The sequence below is a fragment of the Panthera uncia genome, chromosome A2, assembly GCF_023721935.1.
Source record: "Panthera uncia isolate 11264 chromosome A2, Puncia_PCG_1.0, whole genome shotgun sequence".
In the NCBI taxonomy this organism is placed as follows: Eukaryota; Metazoa; Chordata; class Mammalia; order Carnivora; family Felidae; genus Panthera; species Panthera uncia.
Window position 1 is genome coordinate 92,511,454 of NC_064816.1, and position 18,971 is coordinate 92,530,424.

General features: G+C 34.9%; 1 protein-coding gene across 1 annotated transcript in view; it reads left to right on the plus strand.

Annotated features, from left to right (window-relative positions):
- VPS50 (VPS50 subunit of EARP/GARPII complex) overlaps positions 1 to 18,971 on the plus strand; it is a 143,063-nt gene that overhangs the window by 86,752 nt on the left and 37,340 nt on the right. Inside the window, exons 18-21 of the mRNA XM_049642870.1 lie at positions 9,423 to 9,513; positions 12,357 to 12,533; positions 15,887 to 16,005; positions 18,359 to 18,465. Of these exons, the coding sequence (XP_049498827.1) occupies positions 9,423 to 9,513; positions 12,357 to 12,533; positions 15,887 to 16,005; positions 18,359 to 18,465 (494 nt within the window). The remainder of the gene's footprint in view (positions 1 to 9,422; positions 9,514 to 12,356; positions 12,534 to 15,886; positions 16,006 to 18,358; positions 18,466 to 18,971) is intronic.

Sequence of the window (18,971 nt, forward strand, 5' to 3'; positions counted from 1 at the left end):
GAGAGAGACAGAGCATGAACGGGGGAGGGTCAGAGAGAGAGAGAGAGAGAGGGAGACACAGAATCTGAAACAGGCTCCAAACTGAGCTGTCAGCACAGAGCCCGACACGGGGCTTGAACTCACGAACCGTGAGATCATGACCTGAGCCGAAGTCGGACGCTTAACTGACTGAGCCACCCAGACGCCCCTAACATTTTATTTATTTTTGAGAGAGACAGACAAGAGTGTGAGCGGGGGAGGGGCAGAGAGAGAGGGAGACACAGAATCTGAAGCAGGCTGCAGGCTCTGAGCTGTCAGCACAGAGCCAGATGCGGGGCTGGAACCCATGAACCGTGAGATTGTGACCTGGGTCAAAGTCGGATGCTTAACCGACAGAGCCACCCAGGAGCCCCTATACTGTATTTTTAGAAAGAGAGCTGGACTGGGAGATAGACTTGGGTTCTTATCCCACTTTTGCTGCTTGCCAGCTCCCTGACATTGGACAAATCATTTAACTTCTCTGGGATATTGGTTCTATCAACTGCAAAATGAGGTGGCTAGTCGAAAAGGTCTCCATAAGTGTTGCCAGCAGATCTTGTCCTTTTTTTCTTGCTGCATTGTATGTTAGGCTGTTGGAATACGTTAAAAAGTAAACATTTAACTTTCTTTTAAAGATTTTTCTCTACTCCCAGTTTCTAAAGAAGTCTAGCTTATATACTGGCTATAGTCATTATCTCTTCAACAGCTGCCATTTAGAAAATTACAATAAAAATCATTTGGTAAAATTAGTGCCAACCATTAATGTGTTCTGAAGTGTATCTTTTTCTTTATAAAGCAAGATAAACTTTACAGGTGGTTTAGAAATGATGCCAATGTATGATAATACTGAATTGACAGAAGTCATTGCGTTAGCTAGTGATGAATCTAAATCTATTAAATGCCAATTTAATGTCTTAGTCACCAAATCAAATTATACTACATAAATATTGAAAAGCAGTATGAAGCATGGTGAAATACAGATCAAGTGGGTTTTAATTTTGTTAATAAAAATGTTAAAATATGCTCACAATTTGTTTCATGGTTTTCTACTACCAAATAGAGCTTTTGAGAATGAAGAAATTCTTGGACCAAATTATTCAGACTTAGAGTCTACTTAGACTATTGGTTTGAAAATGTAGGCATAATAAAAAGATGAAAATAGAAGCATTTTACTCTTTGGGTGGAACATCTTCTATTTATAAAGTGTGCTCATGTTGGCTTGTGATAGTTGTATAAAAGACTGTATGCAATTATCTTTTTCTAGGGCAAAATTATATGAGACTATGAGGGAGCACAGTCTATATCAATATGAATTCTTACCTTACAAAAATATAGGTTTTATTCCCCCAAATTCCTTTATGTTCATGTACCAAGTTTGTATACATCCAAAGCAATCCTTCTGCCAGATGCTGCAGAATTCCCAAAGCACAAATTCTCGGATTTAAATAGTAATGACAAAAAAATTATGTAGAATATGTAATTGTCAAAACATTCTATTTAAAACAAGTGCATTTTAATTTTTAATTACTCTAATAATCAAATCTTATAAAATATTTTCAAGGATCCTTAAGGTCCAGCAACTGGTGTTAAAAGAGGGGAGTGGTCACCTATCCTTTTAGGGAGAAAAACTCTCCCATTGCCTGAGTAAGAAAGTTTTATTTATTTTTTATTTTTGACAGAGAGAGAGAGAGAGCATACGTGCATGCATGTAGGGCAGAAGGAGACAGAGAATAGTAAGCAGGCTTCACACCCAGCCTGGAGCCCAATGTGGGGCTTGATCTCAGAACCATGAGATCATGACCTGAGGTGAAATCTACAGTCAGATGCCTAACTGACTGAGCCATCCAGGCTCCCCAAGAAAGATTTACTTTTAAAGTATCTTTAAGATGTGTGTTTCTAGGACCAAGTTTATTATCCATATACAGTACTTCTCTTTGTTTTCTACCTGGACCAAGTGATTTAACTGGAGGATCCATGGTACCTTTGCTTGTACCTTGGTGGAGGTGGCTCGGAGGATGTACAAAGTTGGGTTTGTTAGCCAGAGTGCCTGCATGTAGCTTTTCCAGTATGGTGATCTCAGAATGGTTGGGCTTCTTATATGGCAGCTGGCTTCCAACAACACTAATTTTCCAAAAGACACAGGTAGACGCTTCATGGCCTTTTCTGATGTATGTTTAGAAGCCATGTAGTCCTGGATGGCTCAGTTGGTTAAGCGTTTGACTCTTGATACTGGCTCAGGCCATGATCTAGTGGCTGTGAAGTTGAGCCCTGTGTTGGGCTCTGTGCGAAGCATGGAGCCTGCTTAAGATTCTCTCTCTCTGCCCCTCCCTCCCTGCCCTCAAAACAAACAAACAAACAAACAAACAAACAAACAAAAAAAGTCGTGCAGTCCTTTTACCACATTCCTTGGAATACAAGCCTGTCATGAGGTTGGCCCAGATTCAAGAGGAGAGAAATTTGATGGGACACTGGTAAAGTCATGTCGCAGGAGAGAATGTGTGTGGGATAGGAGATATTGTTGCAACTCTCTTCACTGTATTTCTGGGGAGAATAGGAAAAATATTTTTCAGAAAACAGACGTTCTTGAATTTGATTATAATGTTACCAATAAATTATTTTTAGCATTTAAAATAATCTACTGTAAATTAGATTACATAAAAATAAAAACATTTGCATCTCTATGCAGTAGGGCTTAAATTTTTGAGTTAAATTGGGAACAGAATCTTCATGGTGTATATCTGATGTCAGATTAACTCCCTCTGCAACAGAACACAGTAATAGTGGGTGGACCACTATTAAACTCCACTTATACTATTGTTAAGAGGAGGAGTATAAACTCCTCCTTTATACTATTGTTATTGACTTCCAGTTTTCTTCCCGCTGGTAAAGTATTTGGGGGCAGTGTGGTGTTATCAGTGGCCTTGGGTTCCTGCCTCTATCGTGCTACTCACTAACTTCACCTCCTCAGTAATTTGGTTTTCTTCTCTGAGCATCAACTTCCTTCTCTTACAAATATGATGGGCTTGTACTGGCATCTTTACCTTCTTTGAAGTCTTTGTTTTTATCATTCGTTTTTGGAATCTGCCTTATATTGCATCAAGTCTTTTATCAAGTTAAATAAAAGATCGGGGTATCACACAGTTCTAATTCATGGATTTTTTTTTCCTTTAATTCAGAGGTCAGTACATTTGAGATGCTTCTCAGATTGGTCATTGTTCTTCTTTACTATATTTGCCCTTTACAATCTTTCAAATTTAGTTTTAATTGTACCTGTTCTTTTGTATGCCACAGAAGCTTCTTTGTATCCTACTTGTATCTTATTTCTAAAAGACACAGAGGGCACCTGAACTGCTTAAATAGTAATAACTAGGATTGCTCTTCAAGTAATGTGTCTGCAGTCATATCTGTAATTCAGCATCTGATTGCAGTTTGTAGTTTGTATACACACTGCTTTTTCATCATAACTGCTATTCTTTGTGTGTATTAGTAGAGTAAAATAGAAGAAAGAAGTAAAATGCAAATCTTCCAATTTGTGTAAAATGTTCTTGGGCAAAAAGGTGTAAAGGAAGTTTTCTGTGGCTCTAATGAATCAATTTGGACAATATTAACCAATTTATCATTTATAGTCACAAAATTAGTAGATTTTTCAACTATAGTGCAATGAAAAGAATAAGATTTGGAAATAAAGGACCCTCTCTCTGCTGTCTCCTAGTCATGACCTTGCGACCCTTCACAATTGGATTGACATTTCCTAAGGCCCTTGGTGGCCATATTTTTAAAATAAGCCTGCCTTTATTGCAGACAATTTAGGGAGTGGAGTGAGAGGATTATTAAGGTTTTATCTTTTGAAAAAAAATATTAAAGTGTAATATTAAAGTGTACATACATCTTAATGGACAAATCCATAAATTTTTACATATGTGTATACCACATAAACTACCCAGATTAAGATACACAATTTTCCAGTCAAAACCATCCTTAGAGGTAACCACTGTTCTGACTTCTATCACTGTTGATTAGTCATGCCTGTTTTTGAACATTCTCTAAAGTCTTTTTTATGCTGTTTTGAGTTTTGATTTGTATTTAAAGTTTCCAGTTGTTTCTTGCACATATGCATATATATATATATATATACACACACACACACACACACACACACACACACACATATATACATATATAAATTGACTTAGTATGTTGACCTGAAATTCCTGTGATCTGGTGGTTAAATTAGCATTTTATTAAATCTAATAGTTGGAGATTCTTTTGAATTTTCTGTGTATACAGTTATGTCATTTGTGAATAATGATGGTTTTATGTATTCCTTTCTGATCTTTGTACTGGTTAAGACCTCTGGCACAGTTTTGAATACAAGTCATGACAAGTGTGTGTGGGGGGGTGTCTTAATTGTGCAGTGCTTTGTTGTTAAGTATGATATTTGTGGTAGTCGGTTGTAGATACTTTGTATTAGATTAAAGAAATTCCTAAGAGACAAAGTAGACTTTAAGTCAAGAAGTATTGCTAAAAATAAAGAGAATACTTCATAATAATAAGGGGTTACTCATTAGGAAGAACAATAATTCTAAATTTGTATGCCCCTACTGACATAACTCTTAAACATATAAAGCAAAATATTCAGACTAAAAGGAGAAATAGACAATTCTATAATGATAGAATTTTTTTATATACCACTTTTCATGATTGATAATGAAAGCAGACAAGAAATCACTAAGGATATGTGTTTGACCAACATTCGCCTCATTTGTGTTTGTGTGTGAGAGAGAGACACACACAATTACAGAATATGTATTTTTTTCAAGAGCACACAGGAAGTTTATCAAAATTGATCATCTGTTGTGCCATAAAGCAAGTACTTAAAAAATGTCAAAGGATTGAAATTATAGAGATTATATTCTCTGACCACAGTGAAATTAAACTAGAAATAAGTAACAGAGAGGTAACAAGAAAAACCTACCAGTTTTTGGAAATTAAACAACCTATTTTTAGTGGTCAAAGAAGAATCATATTGGAAGTTAGAAAATCTTTTTAAATGAATAATAATGAAACCATGACATCAAAATTGTGGGATTCACCTAAAGCAGAGGGTGGAGAGTTTCTAGCTTTAAGTTCATGTTTTTGGAAAAGGAGAAAGTTTGAAAATCAGTACACTTAACTTCACTTTCAAAAACTTACAAAGATGACAGCAAATTAAACAAGAAGAAACAGAGGGAGAGAAATGATAAGAGCAGAAATCACTGAAATAGAAAGCAAATGTATAGTAAAATTCTATAAAACTACTAGCAAGATTGAGCCAAAAAAAAAAGAAAACAAATTTTCAATATCAGCATTTAAAAAGAGGGTATTTATAGATCCTAGACATTAAAAATATAATAGGGTGTCAACTATACTTCAATTAAAAAAAGAATACAGTAAATGTTTAGTAATATAGATATGTAATAAAATGATAGGAACAGCCTTCTGCTAATGAAATTGACCATGTAGATGAAAAGAGCAAGTTTCTTATAAAACGAAATTTAATAAGGTAACAAAATGAAATACAGAAAATCTGAATAGACATATGCATTTTAAAGAAGTTGAATATGCACTTTAAAACATTTCCATCTCGGGGCGCCTGGGTGGCTCAGTCGGTTAAGCGTCAGACTTCGGCTCAGGTCATGATCTCACGGTCTGTGAGCTCGAGCCCCGCGTCAGGCTCTGTGCTGACAGCTCAGAGCCTGGAGCCTGTTTCAGATTCTGTGTCTCCCTCTCTCTCTGCCCCTCCCCTGTTCACACTCTGTCTCTCTCTGTCTCAAAAATAAATAAACGTTAAAAAAAAAAAATTAAAAAAAAAAATAAAACATTTCCATCTCTAGGCCTGCTGCCTTTCCTGGTAAATTCTACCCAACTTAAGGAGGAAAAATCAACACCACTCCTTCAGAGATGAGGTCATCATAGCACTGGTACCAAAACGTAACAAGGACATTACAAAAAGAAAAATTATAGGCTAGTATCTCCTAAAAATATAGATGTAAAACTTCTAAACAAATATTAGCAAATTGCATTCAGTGATACCTAAAAAGGATAATAACATCACAAACAGATAATGTTTAAGAGGGAGAATAAGGTTGACTAAATATTTAAAATTAATTTAATTTACTAACTAACAGGATATAGGAAAAATACCATAAAGATCATCACAGTAGGTGAAGAAAAAATTTTGATAAAAAAATTCCACCTTATTTCATAATTTTAAGAAATCATGTTTCTGTGTAATTTTTACTTTCAGTCTAATTATGGCCTTATATTTAAAGTGTATCTCATGTAAATAGCATGTAGTTTGTTTTGTTGTGTTGTTGTTTTATTATTTTTTTAATGTTTATTTATTTTAGAGAGAGAGAGAGAGAGAGAGCAAGCAGGGGAGGGGCAGAGAGAGAGCGGGAGACACAGATTCTGAAGCAGGCTCCAAGCTCTGAGCTGTCAACACGGAGCCCGACATGGGGCTTGAACTCATGAATCTTGAGATCATGACCTGAGCTGAAGTCAGACGCTTAATTGACTGAGCCACCCAGGCACCCCCAATGTTGCTGTTGTTTTTAAATACAGTCTCATGAGTTTTGTATTTTGTTTGAACTGTTTTTCCTATTTCCATTTAATGTATTCATTGGCATAGTTGAGTTTAAATCCATCATATTGTTTTATTTCTAAAAGTGTTATTCTTTTTTCATTTATTAATTGTCCTCCTTTCTTTTGGATTGATCATGCATATTTTTTACTTTTATACTGTTTTTTTTTCCTTCAGTTAGCTTCTTAAAAATGGATTCTTATAGTGGTCACTGTCATTTCACTGTGCACTCCTGTTCTGTTATAGTTGATCTTAGGTTAGTATACTTCCAGAGTAATGTAAGAACCAACTTTCTAACTGCATTTACTTTGTCTTACCCTTCTAGTGTCTTTCTATGTTTTTATTGTATACTTTTACTTCCTGTCTTATTTTTTGTATACTCCTTATGCAGGAGGGGTTTACTAAAGCTGCTTTTGTCTGAGTTGGTACCTTTTATCACTGTAATAGTTTTATATTATTAGGTAATAAATTGCTGTGAGCTTAACAGCTTAAAACAACATCCATTTATTGCGCCACAGTTCTGAGGTTTGACGTCTGGATCAGCTTGGTGCTCAACTTTAAGGTCTCACAGAGCCAAAATCAAGGTGTAAGCAGGGCCGGGCTCTAATCAAAAGGCTTTGAGGAAGAATACACATCTGAGCACATTCAGGATGTTGGCAGAATTCAGTTTCTTATGGTTTTAGGATTGAGATCCGTATTTTCTTGGTGGCTGTCAGCAAGGGAACATCCTCAGCTTTTAGAAGTTGCTCACCCATCCTTGCACATGACCATTTCCATCTTAAAAGCCAGTATTGGCACGTTGAGTTTTTTCATGCTTTGACACAAACACAGAGGAAAAGACACACACAGAGAAAGTAATATGAAGATTGGCAGAGATTGGAACGCTGAGGCTACAAACCATAGAATGGTGATAACCACCATAAGCTGAAAGAAGCAAGGAACACATTTGTAGATGATGTTTGGAGCTTCTGCAGAGAGTATATAGCCCTGCTGACACCTTGATTGCAACCTGGTGAATACTGTTTCAGACTCTGGCCTCCAGAGCTGTTAGAGAATAAATTTCTGTTGCTTTAAGCCACTCAGGTTCTGGTGGTTTGTTACAGCAGCACCGGAAACCAATACAGAGTGGAATTCCCAGGTTAAGTGGTAACTCCACGCTTAATGTTTTGAAGAACCCCCAAACTGTTTCCCAAAGTGGCTGCCCCATTTTAAATTCCCATCAGCACTGTATAAGAGCTCTCATTTCTACAGATCCTTATCAATACCTGTTATTGTCGATCTCTGAGTATAGCTGTCTCAGTGGTGTGGTGTCTCATGCTTTTGATTCCATTTCCCTAATGACTGATGATATTCAACATTTTTTTATATGCTTATTGGTCATTTGTAAATCTTTGCAGAAATGTCTGATCAAAACCTTTGCCCATTTATCAGTTGGGTTATTTGTCTTTTTATTGTTGAATTGTAAGAGTTGTAAACTTTTATAGTTCTGAGTTCTTACATTAGGTCTATGGTCCATTTTAGTTCATTTTTGTATATGGTGTGTGGTTCGGGCACAATCACTTTTGGAATATTCTCAGCCATTACCTCCTTAAATACTGCTTCTGTTCATTTCTCTGTCCTCTCAATTCAGTTGCATGCATATTAGATGTTTTGACTGTAACTCATCTATCTTTTATGATCTTTTCTGTTGCTTCTTCTATGTTTTCAATTCATGCTTCAGTTTGGATAGTTTCTGTCAATCTGTCTGTCTTCTGTTTACTTAACCAATTTTTAACTCAAGGTGATTATATTTTTCAGTTACAGAATGTCTGATTCTCTTTTTGTTTTTATTACTGCAATTCTTTGAAATTCTCTTTTCTACCCATTTTGTACTTCTTTTTCTCTATTTTATTTAACTTAATTATAATAGTTATCTTAAAGTCCCCCTCTGTTAATTCTAATATTTGGAGCAGTTTTTGCTGTTTATAGATTTACCTATTTATTGTCTCTTTACTTTAGAACCTGTGGATTTTTTTTAAAAATCTAGATTTTGGTTTTGGCAGTTTAGTAATAACAATGAAGCTGTTACAAGAAGGGAAAAGTAGGGGTGGGCACTGGCCCTTTTGTTTCCTGGGTCAACTGGAAAGAAGTAGTTATTCTTCTGGAACTGCCTATATAATGTATGAGATATATATATATATGATCCACGATAGTAAACTGCAATAGCATTAAAAAAGTAAGAAGAGATCAATATGATGTAAATGATTAGTGCAGTGCTGGCCATATAAGTACCATATTTGCTAATTTAATTTGTAAATGCTGTGTAGAGATAGGGACTGAGCTAAATATATTTGGAGACTGATAATCATCTTGATCTTGTGGCTTAGTAAGTATGATTAAGATCTTTGCTGTTTAGCATAAAGCATTTATTAGTGTTAATGATCTCATAAACTTTGTAAATTATTTCTCTTTTTTGGCATTGATATATAATTAGCTAGGGATAGTTTAAGCATGTGAATTGGTGAGTAGCTTTTAGTTTAATCCCTTAATTAAAATATCATTTCCTGTACATTATTTTTGTAATAAAGATATTGTGAGTTTAGTAAATATTTGAGAATTTTTTCTCTTAACGATAAGATAGTAACAAGTAAAAGTAAATGTTTGTGTTTGCTGTGTTGATTTGAATGGATTCTCAAAGTTGATTGTGATTATGATGATAATTCTATAATCAAATTTTATTTTCTTAAATCTTGTGTGCAGTTTACTTTTCTCCTAACTTTTTGGAGTGTTTTCTTTTTTTAAGGACACGGCTTGATGAATTGAGGATGTTTCTAGAGAATGAGACCTGGGAGCTTTGTCCCGTTAAGTCAAATTTCAGCATTTTGCAACTTCACGTAAGTGTTTCTTGGGAACAAATAAATCTGTCTTTTATTTAGTCATCTTTTTAAAAAAACCCAGATATTAAAAAATCATTCATAAAATCATTAAAGAATAGTGTCTTCCTTCCTTCCTTAATAGTGATTAATAGCAAACCTCTTTTGTAAGAGTGATCCTTTTATAGATGTCAAAATCTGTCTCTTTTTACAAATTTTGTTTATGCACTTCAGGAAAGCTCTTTTGCCTAATCTTTTTCTTTTGATTTCAGAAGAAGATCTAATAATGATTTATTTAAATTTTGCAGAAAATTAATCAGCTGTATTTTGATGGTCTTTATTGAAAAAGCTTATATTTACAGAATATTTGTAATTTCTTTTTTTTTTTTAATTTTAAAATTTTATTTTAGACAGAGAGCTCAGAGAGTATGCAGGTGGGGGAGAGGATTAAAGAGAAAGAGAGAAAGAGGGAGGGAGAGAGAATCCCAAACAGGCTCCACCAGTGCAGAGACTGACATGGGGCTCGATCTCATGATGCTGGGATCATGACCTGAGCCAAAATCAAGAGTTGGATGCTCAACCTACTGACCCACCCAAGCATCCTTGTTTGTCGTTTCTTAAAGGGACTAATAGATTCCTAATTTATGTTGCAACTCGTAAATGTGCCTTGTAGTGAGACAATTCCTCAGAAATAAAAGAGGTACTTATAAAAAATACTCTTAATTAATTTTTATTAGTTAATTTATTCCTTGCATCTTTATAGAATATATGATCTATGAAAATATTAATTGAGTTGTTTTCTAAGCCTTGGTTGAAACACACTTGTAGATAAATACTCCTTGTGTGATAGATGATGATCTACAAATACCAAATGTCAAAACACAATATATAAACTTAGATCCCTGCATTAAAGATCCAGTATGTTTAGCTTTTGCCCTTGGAAGGAATGGCATTCTAGAAGCAACTTTTGTATTCTGGATAAATGTAAAGAATACATGATTAGAAGTTTTATGTAAGGATAGTCTTTATGGTTTTTTAAGAGCTAACTTCTTATTCAGTTCTATCATATTGCCTTCCTAGTGTGGAAATATTAAATACAGTGAAATGTGTTGATTAATAAATGCTTGAAAGACAGCAAAATTAACATTGATTTTAACATTATTTTAGAAATCTTAATATGATTCCTTAACATTATTTAGAATTCTAGCATTGATTTTAGAATCCCTATTTAAATAATTTTGTTTGAATTTGTGTTTAACTATCAAATTATGTTTGTGTATATGAGCACATGTACTTGGTGTAAATATAAAACAATTTTTTTACAAGATACATTTGAAATATTTCTATCCAATTGAACATTATCTCCTTTAAAGTAGTTACCTTGAATTTTCAGTTTTGCAAGGTGGATACAGATCTACTGTACAAGATTTTGCCTATAGTTAAAAGTACTGTTATTATGCACTTAAAGTTTTCTTAAGACAGTAGTTCTAGGGGTGTCTGGCTGGCTCAGTTGGTGAAGTATGCAACTCTTGATTTCAGGGTTGTGGGTTCAAATCCCATGTTGGGTGTGGAGATTAATACTTAAAATCTTTAAAAAAAGAGAGAGTAGAGCTCATGTTAAGGGTTCTAACAACTATTTTAAAAAGTAGTTACTTTAAAAACTATTCACAAATGAGATCGTGTTCACTTGACACATGTACTATAGATTTGGTTTAAAAAATCATCTCATTAATTTAGCGTCTTCCCTTGTTTAGAATGATAAAAATAATGGCATTGTTTTTAAGCATTATTATGAATTTGATTTAATGTGTAGTTGCAATTTAAAAAGAAAATAAACACATCATTTGAAATTTAACAAGCCTATGTAATTTTTAAGAATATTATCTTTGAATATGAAAAATGTGAAATTTAGTATTAATATTAAAAATATTAAAAACATTACCAAATTGCAAAATTACCAAATTTTTGTGAAAAATCATCAAATCAAGAGATTTGGAATTCAAATAAACTTTGAAGATTATTCCATCTTTTCCACTAATAAGCAATGTGATCTTGAACTCAGCACTGAATCCCTCTGGACTATCTCAGTTTCCTCTTATGGGAAATGCATGATTTGTGCTGGGTGCTACAACTCTTTAGCATTAGCATTGTGGTTCTCTTACTGTAGATTGACTCTCTCATTTTATAGGTGAGGAAATTGAGGCACAGAGAAGCCAGGTGACATTCCCAACATATGTAAGAAGTTAATGGAATATAATTGATTAATGGCAAGCTTTAGGTCTAAAAGATGTTATCATTTGACCTCAGTATGTGTGTTTGTGTTATCTGCTTCTAGATATACGAAGAAAAATAAATGCAAGTTTATAGAATGAAAGTTTTTAAGTTCTTCAGTGCAATATAACAAAGAAAGATTTTGATGTATTTTTGTAGAATATCTCAAATGGTGTAAACATATAAGTATACAAGGTGTCTGACCTAACAATTTTTATTGTGGCCTTTTTATTGATTAAAACCATATTCTGCTAGGTCTTTGGTGCTATGTGAAATTTTTTAGAATTATTCAAATTCAAGTTGTTTTCAAAAACTTTCTGTGCAGTTCCATAAAGTAAGCCAAAAGTAGCTTGATTTAGGTAATGCTTCTTAAAGTGATATCAGCACCTGAGTTGTCTTTAGGGAAAACTTTGAGCATATATTTTCAAGTTTGTGTTTTCAGACAACTTTGAAGATTTAAAAGTGAATAACCTGAAGAATCAGGTTTAATTTTTTTTTCTCTAACTCTGCATGTACATTGATGGAATATATTATGTACTTGAATTTTATTGTTGTTGCTAAAAGATATCTGACTCATTTTTTTTAATGTCTAGGAATTTAAATTCATGGAACAGTCTCGTTCCCCATCAGTTTCACCTAGTAAGCAGCCAGCCTCAACTTCTTCAAAAACAGTGACCTTGTTTGAGCAGTACTGTAGTGATGGGAATCCATTTGAAATTCAGGCCAACCATAAAGATGAAGAAACAGAAGATGTCCTGGCTTCTAATGGGGTATGTAGTGTTTTTAAAACCTATTGTGGAATGTAAGTGAGATTTTCTTATTGAAAAGTGTTCTCTACCCAAGGAGCAAGGTGATTGGCTAGACCCATTTATCCATTCACCACCCATCTTCCTACCTATATGCTTATATACCTGCGATAACACTTGTACAGTAATGGCTTTATAGTATGCTCTGTTGAAAATGTCCTTTTGAAGAATACATTTTGCCTTTATGTTTATTTTGTGCTCTTATTAGATTTCTGTATGTTCTTACTAGATTACTGAATCAGGTAGGGGTAGTTTCTTCACTGCATATTTATGTGATTTGTTGGATAGATGGATGAGGGAATAGATCATCTGCACTTACTTCTCATCCTCTCTCTTGGGCACCTGAATCATTTTGTCCATGTTCCTTTATTTGAGAGAGTAATGTCTTGCTTGGTTACCTGGCCGGGATGTTTAGAAGTACAATGTTTTAACACTTTGAACAGCTCAAAAAACATAATATAAACCAGAGTTTGTGTGAGTTAATGGAAAGGATTTGAAGGCAGTTGGAATGAATATCACCTTTATTATTTATTAGATGTGTGTTCCTTGGCAACTTATTTTAACTTTGTGATCCTCCGTTTCCCTATATTTACAGTGAGGGAATGCTTACTTCACAGTTACCTGTGTTTATACAGTTTTTAATTTGGATGGGTTCTTCTCATCTTCGTCGCTTCCAGACGGACCCTGTATGATTTTTATTTTAGATTTAATGAAGCCGAAGTGAAACTGTTCAGATTTGACAAAAATCTGTTGAAATTGTGTGTGTATTTTAGTTTTGGCATTTTTATTTTTTGTTTAGTGAAGATATAATTTAAAAAAACATTGCCATGAAAGTATACCATTTGTTATGTTTTATCATAAAGTAGAAATTATTTCATAGGAAGCCGTACTTACATTTGTAATTTAGTAATTCTGGGTGACACTTTGCCTCTATAAAGCAGGCTAAACTGAGAGGAATTAAAAGTCTTTTCAACATTTTGAAATAATATATCCACCTGTACTGATGATTTGTTAATTGAATCTCACATAGCATTTGATTCTCATTATTCGTGTCAATTGTGGTCTATAAAGTCCCTCTGAACGCTGAATTAGTAAATACAGAACCATTGTTCCTAGGTGAAATACGGGATTCAGTTCCTGTGATCCTTTGGTCACATTTTCATCAACCGATCAATGTATAACCTTGTTTTATGTATGTTTTTGCTTAAAGACATCTAAGTTAATATAAAGTGTTGGTCTATTAACGTTGAACTCACAGCCAGCAGCACTATAATTCCTGCCTGAACGAAGCTTATCTAACACATGTATTTTTACTATGGGATATACTACAGTCTTGTGCTCAGGAGCACTAGACAAAACTTTAGTCCTACACTTAGGAGCCATTCTAAACAGTGAAATCACCAGCAAAAAGCACAGATATTTTTTAAATGTGGCACTAAATAGACAGTGAAATGGACATTGTTTAAGTAAGAGAGATGAAGGGATGCCTGGGTGGCTCAGTCGGTTGATCATCTGACTCCTGATTTCGTCTCAAGCCATGATCCCAGAGTCATGGGATTGAGCCCCGCATTGGGCGCCATGCTGAGCATGGAGCCTGCTTAGAATTCTCTCTCTCTCTCTCTCTCTCTCTCTCTCTCTCTCTCTCCCTCCCTCCCTCCCTCTCCCTCTGGTCCCTCTCCCCTGCTCGTGTTCTCTCTCTCTCTCTCTCTCTCAAGTAAACTTAAAGGGACGCCTAGATGGTTCAATTGGTTGAGTGTCTGACTTCGGCTCAGCTCATGATCTCGTGGTTCATAAGTTCGAGCCCTGTGTCTGGCTCTGTGCTGACAGCTCAGAGCCTGGAGCCTGCTTTGAATTCTGTCTCCCTCTCTCTCTGTCCCTCCCCTGCTCACACTCTGTCTCAAAAATAAACATTAAAAATTTTTTTAATAAATTTTAAAATAAAATAAATACAATTTCTAAAAAAAAGAAAGTAAGATAGATGAGGCAAAAAGGTAGAGCATTACTTTGTTTGCCTTCAGCTAGGAATGTGCATTTTGGGTAACTCAAAAGTTTCTGCATACTCTATGCATATCCATGGTTGACAGTGAAGGTGTCGTGAATGTTGGGGTTACAAATAAAGTTTAGCAAGTAGGGAAGTTTGCAAACACAGAATCCTTAAAAATGAGGATCTCTTGTACTGTGGAATCATGAAGCTCTGTTGTTCTAACCAGAATGTCCTGGTGTGTGTGAATTACCTTTCTGAATGTTATCACGATCACATTGTATACAAGTGGGTAAGAATGCCTATAGAATTCTTGTTTGCTGTTATTAATATGTGATCTAATCTTTCTAGGTACCACATAAGTTCTTGAGAGTTAAGGTCGAGATCTTACTATGGCCTGTCCCACTGCTTTCGACTTTCAAAAAAATGTGTTGAATTAGGGGACCAATTTCTTTCCATGTTGTCTTTATACTGGTCTCCTCAACTGGAATATGGGGATAAAACTTTGTCATAGAATTGTTTTGAAGATTCAGTGAGAAAATTCATGAAAACACTTAGCACTTAACACTGAAGAAATGTTAGCCATTATTTAATCATACTAACTTAAAATATTAAGCGATAATGCTATTGCTGCAACTGCTTTCTTTCCTGAGTCTGGACTCCACTGTCCTCTCCCATGCTGGCACTGGGCCATGGTGCCATAAAGATGATGAAAAGGTTAGATAGGCACCCTTCCTCTCAAGAGGAAATCCACCATTTTTGCCCTTGCTCTCATTAGTCCCATGGTACTAAGCATAATTTTCTAAGCCACCCTTGGAATTAAATCTCCTCATAATAAATTAGAACATTAGCATGTGTGCTGTAAGAGTTTATTACGCTGAATTAACACTTCCAGAGTGCCAGAATTGTACACTCAACCTCTTTATAATGAATTAGCAAAATGGAAGTATCATGAAATGACTTGGAGGAAGAGATGAGATTTTTTGTTTTTAGTCAAATGTACACTCTTTTCCTCTCCTGAGAGCTATCAGGATTCTTGTTTTTGTTTGTTTGTTTTCTTTATGTGGAGATTTGATTTTTTAGGAGACATTTAGAAACTTTTGTAGGTATAATGTTTGTATCTTATTTTCCTTTTTTTCTTTTGAGCTGGTTAAGGTGGATGATGGAGAAAATGGAAATGATTACTATGGTTCTTGATGGCAAAATTAAAAATGAATTACTAAGAACTTTCTTCCATAAACTACTTCTTAAAAATTGGATACTTTTGTTGTGTTGAAAGATTCCAAGAAAGGTTGGCTGTTCATACCCATTGTTGAATATACTGTGTTTTCTTCAGTATGAATCTGATGAACAAGAAAAAAGTGCCTATCAGGAGTATGACAGTGACAGTGATGTTCCTGAGGAGCTAAAACGAGATTATGTGGATGAACAGACAGGTGATGCACCTGTGAAAAGGTAATTGTTCTTAGATTGTATGCTTTTCTATGTTGTGCTTTTAAATACAGTATTTCCTTTAAGGGTTAAGAAAAAAACAAAAAACAAAAATTAAATATTTCTGTAGGTTATGATGTCATGTGACAAGTTGATATGTTTTTAAATGATTCCTGCAAGGTTAAAAAAATAGTTTTTATTTTTTATATTGGGCATAATCAAAGGGCTCTTAATTTAGAGAGCAGTGGTTTTTGCAGAAAAACAAACTTTTGATTTATAAAATCAGAGCTGTCTTTGGAGGCAGTTCCTGCTTCACATAAGTTAAAAAAACCTCAAGGAGGAAGGGCACCTGGGTAGCTCAGTCGGTTAAGCATCTGACTTTGGCTCAGGTCATGATGCCGTGGTTTGTGAGTTTGAGCCCCGCATTGGGCTCTGTGCTGCTTCAGATTCTGTGTCTCCCTCTCTCTCTGCCCCTCCCCCGCTCATGCTCGCTCGCGCGCGTGTGCTCTCTCTCTCGCTCTCTCTCTCGCTCTCTCTCAAAAATAAACATTAAAAAAAAGGAAAAAAAAAACTCAAGGAGGAAAGTAGTCATTTGTTCTGTATGTGGAGTTTCTGCCTCAATCTAGTAAATGCAGAGAGTCTCCACTCATTTTTCCGATGTCAATTACATTTACAAATATATTTGGGCCTTCTGTTAAGGTTCCTTCATTGTTTTGTTTCTATGATAAACTGTCCTGTTCAAAAACTATGATAATTACATAAGAATTTTTTGTCACCTTCTCCCACTTAAATGGGCTGATTCTTAGATGTGAGTGAGTTAATTTCATGACTGAGCATCAGACATTTAGTGACTGCAAATATACTTTATTCTTAATGATAGATTTAAGTACATTCTGCCCTACTTTTTACCCCCAAAGTACCTAGTTAGTACCTATTTAATTTGAAACCCTAATCAATATAATTTCTCTCCTCAAAAATGATCTATTTGTGTGGTAATGGATATTTTAATGTCAAAAATTGTTTCCATTTTTTTTCACATATATATGATGTTTAAATATCTCCCATCTATGATCTGTTATGAACCGAGTAGAATTGTGTTGTTGGACTTCTTCACTGGATATTTCGGGTATATTTTGGCTACAAGGAAAGCTCTAATTGAAATGAACATGTAAGATAGTGTCTGCCAGTATATGTGTGTATATACTTGCATTTTTTTGTAGGGTTATGCAGTTACCCACCTAACTTACCACTAAGAAGTATGAATAATGTGAACTACAACCTGCATTCAATCAATTACTACCAATTCCAACCTCAAAGTGTCTCTAGAATTTATCAAAATGTCTTGTATTTCACTGATATCATCGAAATTCATGCAAAAATCATCTCTGTGCCAGATCATTGGATCAGCCCCCTTACCTTGGCTACCTGTGTCTAGTTTTACCCCCTCCTAATCCATTCTTGGATACAAATGTAGATTTTTTTTTTCTTAATCTAAAAATTTGATCATGTCATTTTTCTGCTTAAGATTTGTATTCAGGTTAAGGTTCATACTCTTTAGATGTGATTGCCTTCAGTGACCTGGCCTTTACCTTTCTTCTTACCACTTTTCCCTCAGCCCACGCATTCTCCATGCTGGCATTGCGAACTCTTTATGCTTCTCTGAGCACACTCTCTTCTTTTACCTCTGTGTCCCCTTTTTTTCTGTACTTATCACATAAGTTCTACTTTTTCTTTGAACCTAGTGTCATACCTAACCCCAGACTCTGTCATTATACCTTATGTTTTAGATATTAGGTTTAGATTCTATGTTTTCATATTTATAAGTCTGAAATCAGGATGTTTGGTACATTTGATACAGAATTTCCCTGAAACATCTATTTTTTTTTTAACGTTTATTTATTTTTGAGACAGAGAGAGACAGAGCATGAACAGGGGAGGGGCAGAGAGAGAGGGAGACACAGAATCTGAAACAGGCTCCAGGCTCCGAGCTGTCAGCACAGAGCCCGACGCGGGGCTCGAACTCACGGAGTGTGAGATCATGACCTGAGCTGAAGTTGGACGCTTAACCAACCAAGCCACCCAGGCACCCCGAAACATCTATTTTTTAAAGTAACATAGCTTTTTTAAAAGTGGTTAATTAATGTCTTTGAATCAAAGAAATAGAGTATAGTACTTTAGTTCTCTGTTTATGAATTACTCTTCTCCTCTAGACTGTAAACTTTGTAAGGACAGGAGATAATCTTTATATCCCTACCTGATACATGGTAACATTTTTCATAACTAATTAGGAATGGAGGATAGATCCTAATCTCAATAACTTACTGATTTACTAGTTGACAACCCTAATTGCAACTCTGTTTTGTTTTTCCATATTAAGCGTTTCTAGGGAAACTTTAAAAAGCAGGAAGAAATCAGATTACAGTCTAAATAAAGTGAATGCACCCATCTTAACAAATACAACACTGAATGTAATAAGACTTGTTGGTAAGTAGCTACACCTTTAAAAAAAAACATTGTTAGTTAAATTAGTCTACTTTTGTTACTTTTATTGGGGTTTTCATTGTACACTTCAATGCTTACCACAAGGAAGGTTTTAAGACTGTTAGAGGTCAATGCTTTCTCATCATAATTGTTTCAAATAGTATAATACTAATATTAATGTCAGTTTTTCTTTTTCAGTTAACTACTTTGTATTTGTGTCTTCTACTTTTTCTAAAATATTCCAGTTATTTGGTATGTAATGAAAAATTCTCTATGTGAATTAGAGGTGTGTGTAGGATGATGATAGTACCCATTTCACATTTACACTATGTTGTGCTTAGTTCATTGATCTTCACAATCTTCCTGTCAGACAGACAGAGTGAAGAGTGATTCTCTGGCATTTTCAGACACAAGAGCTAAATGTTCACACCATAGAAAGAGTTATTCTTATTACAGATAAGACCTTTATTGATGATTTTGTAGAAAGCAAATAACGTGAAGAAATGTCA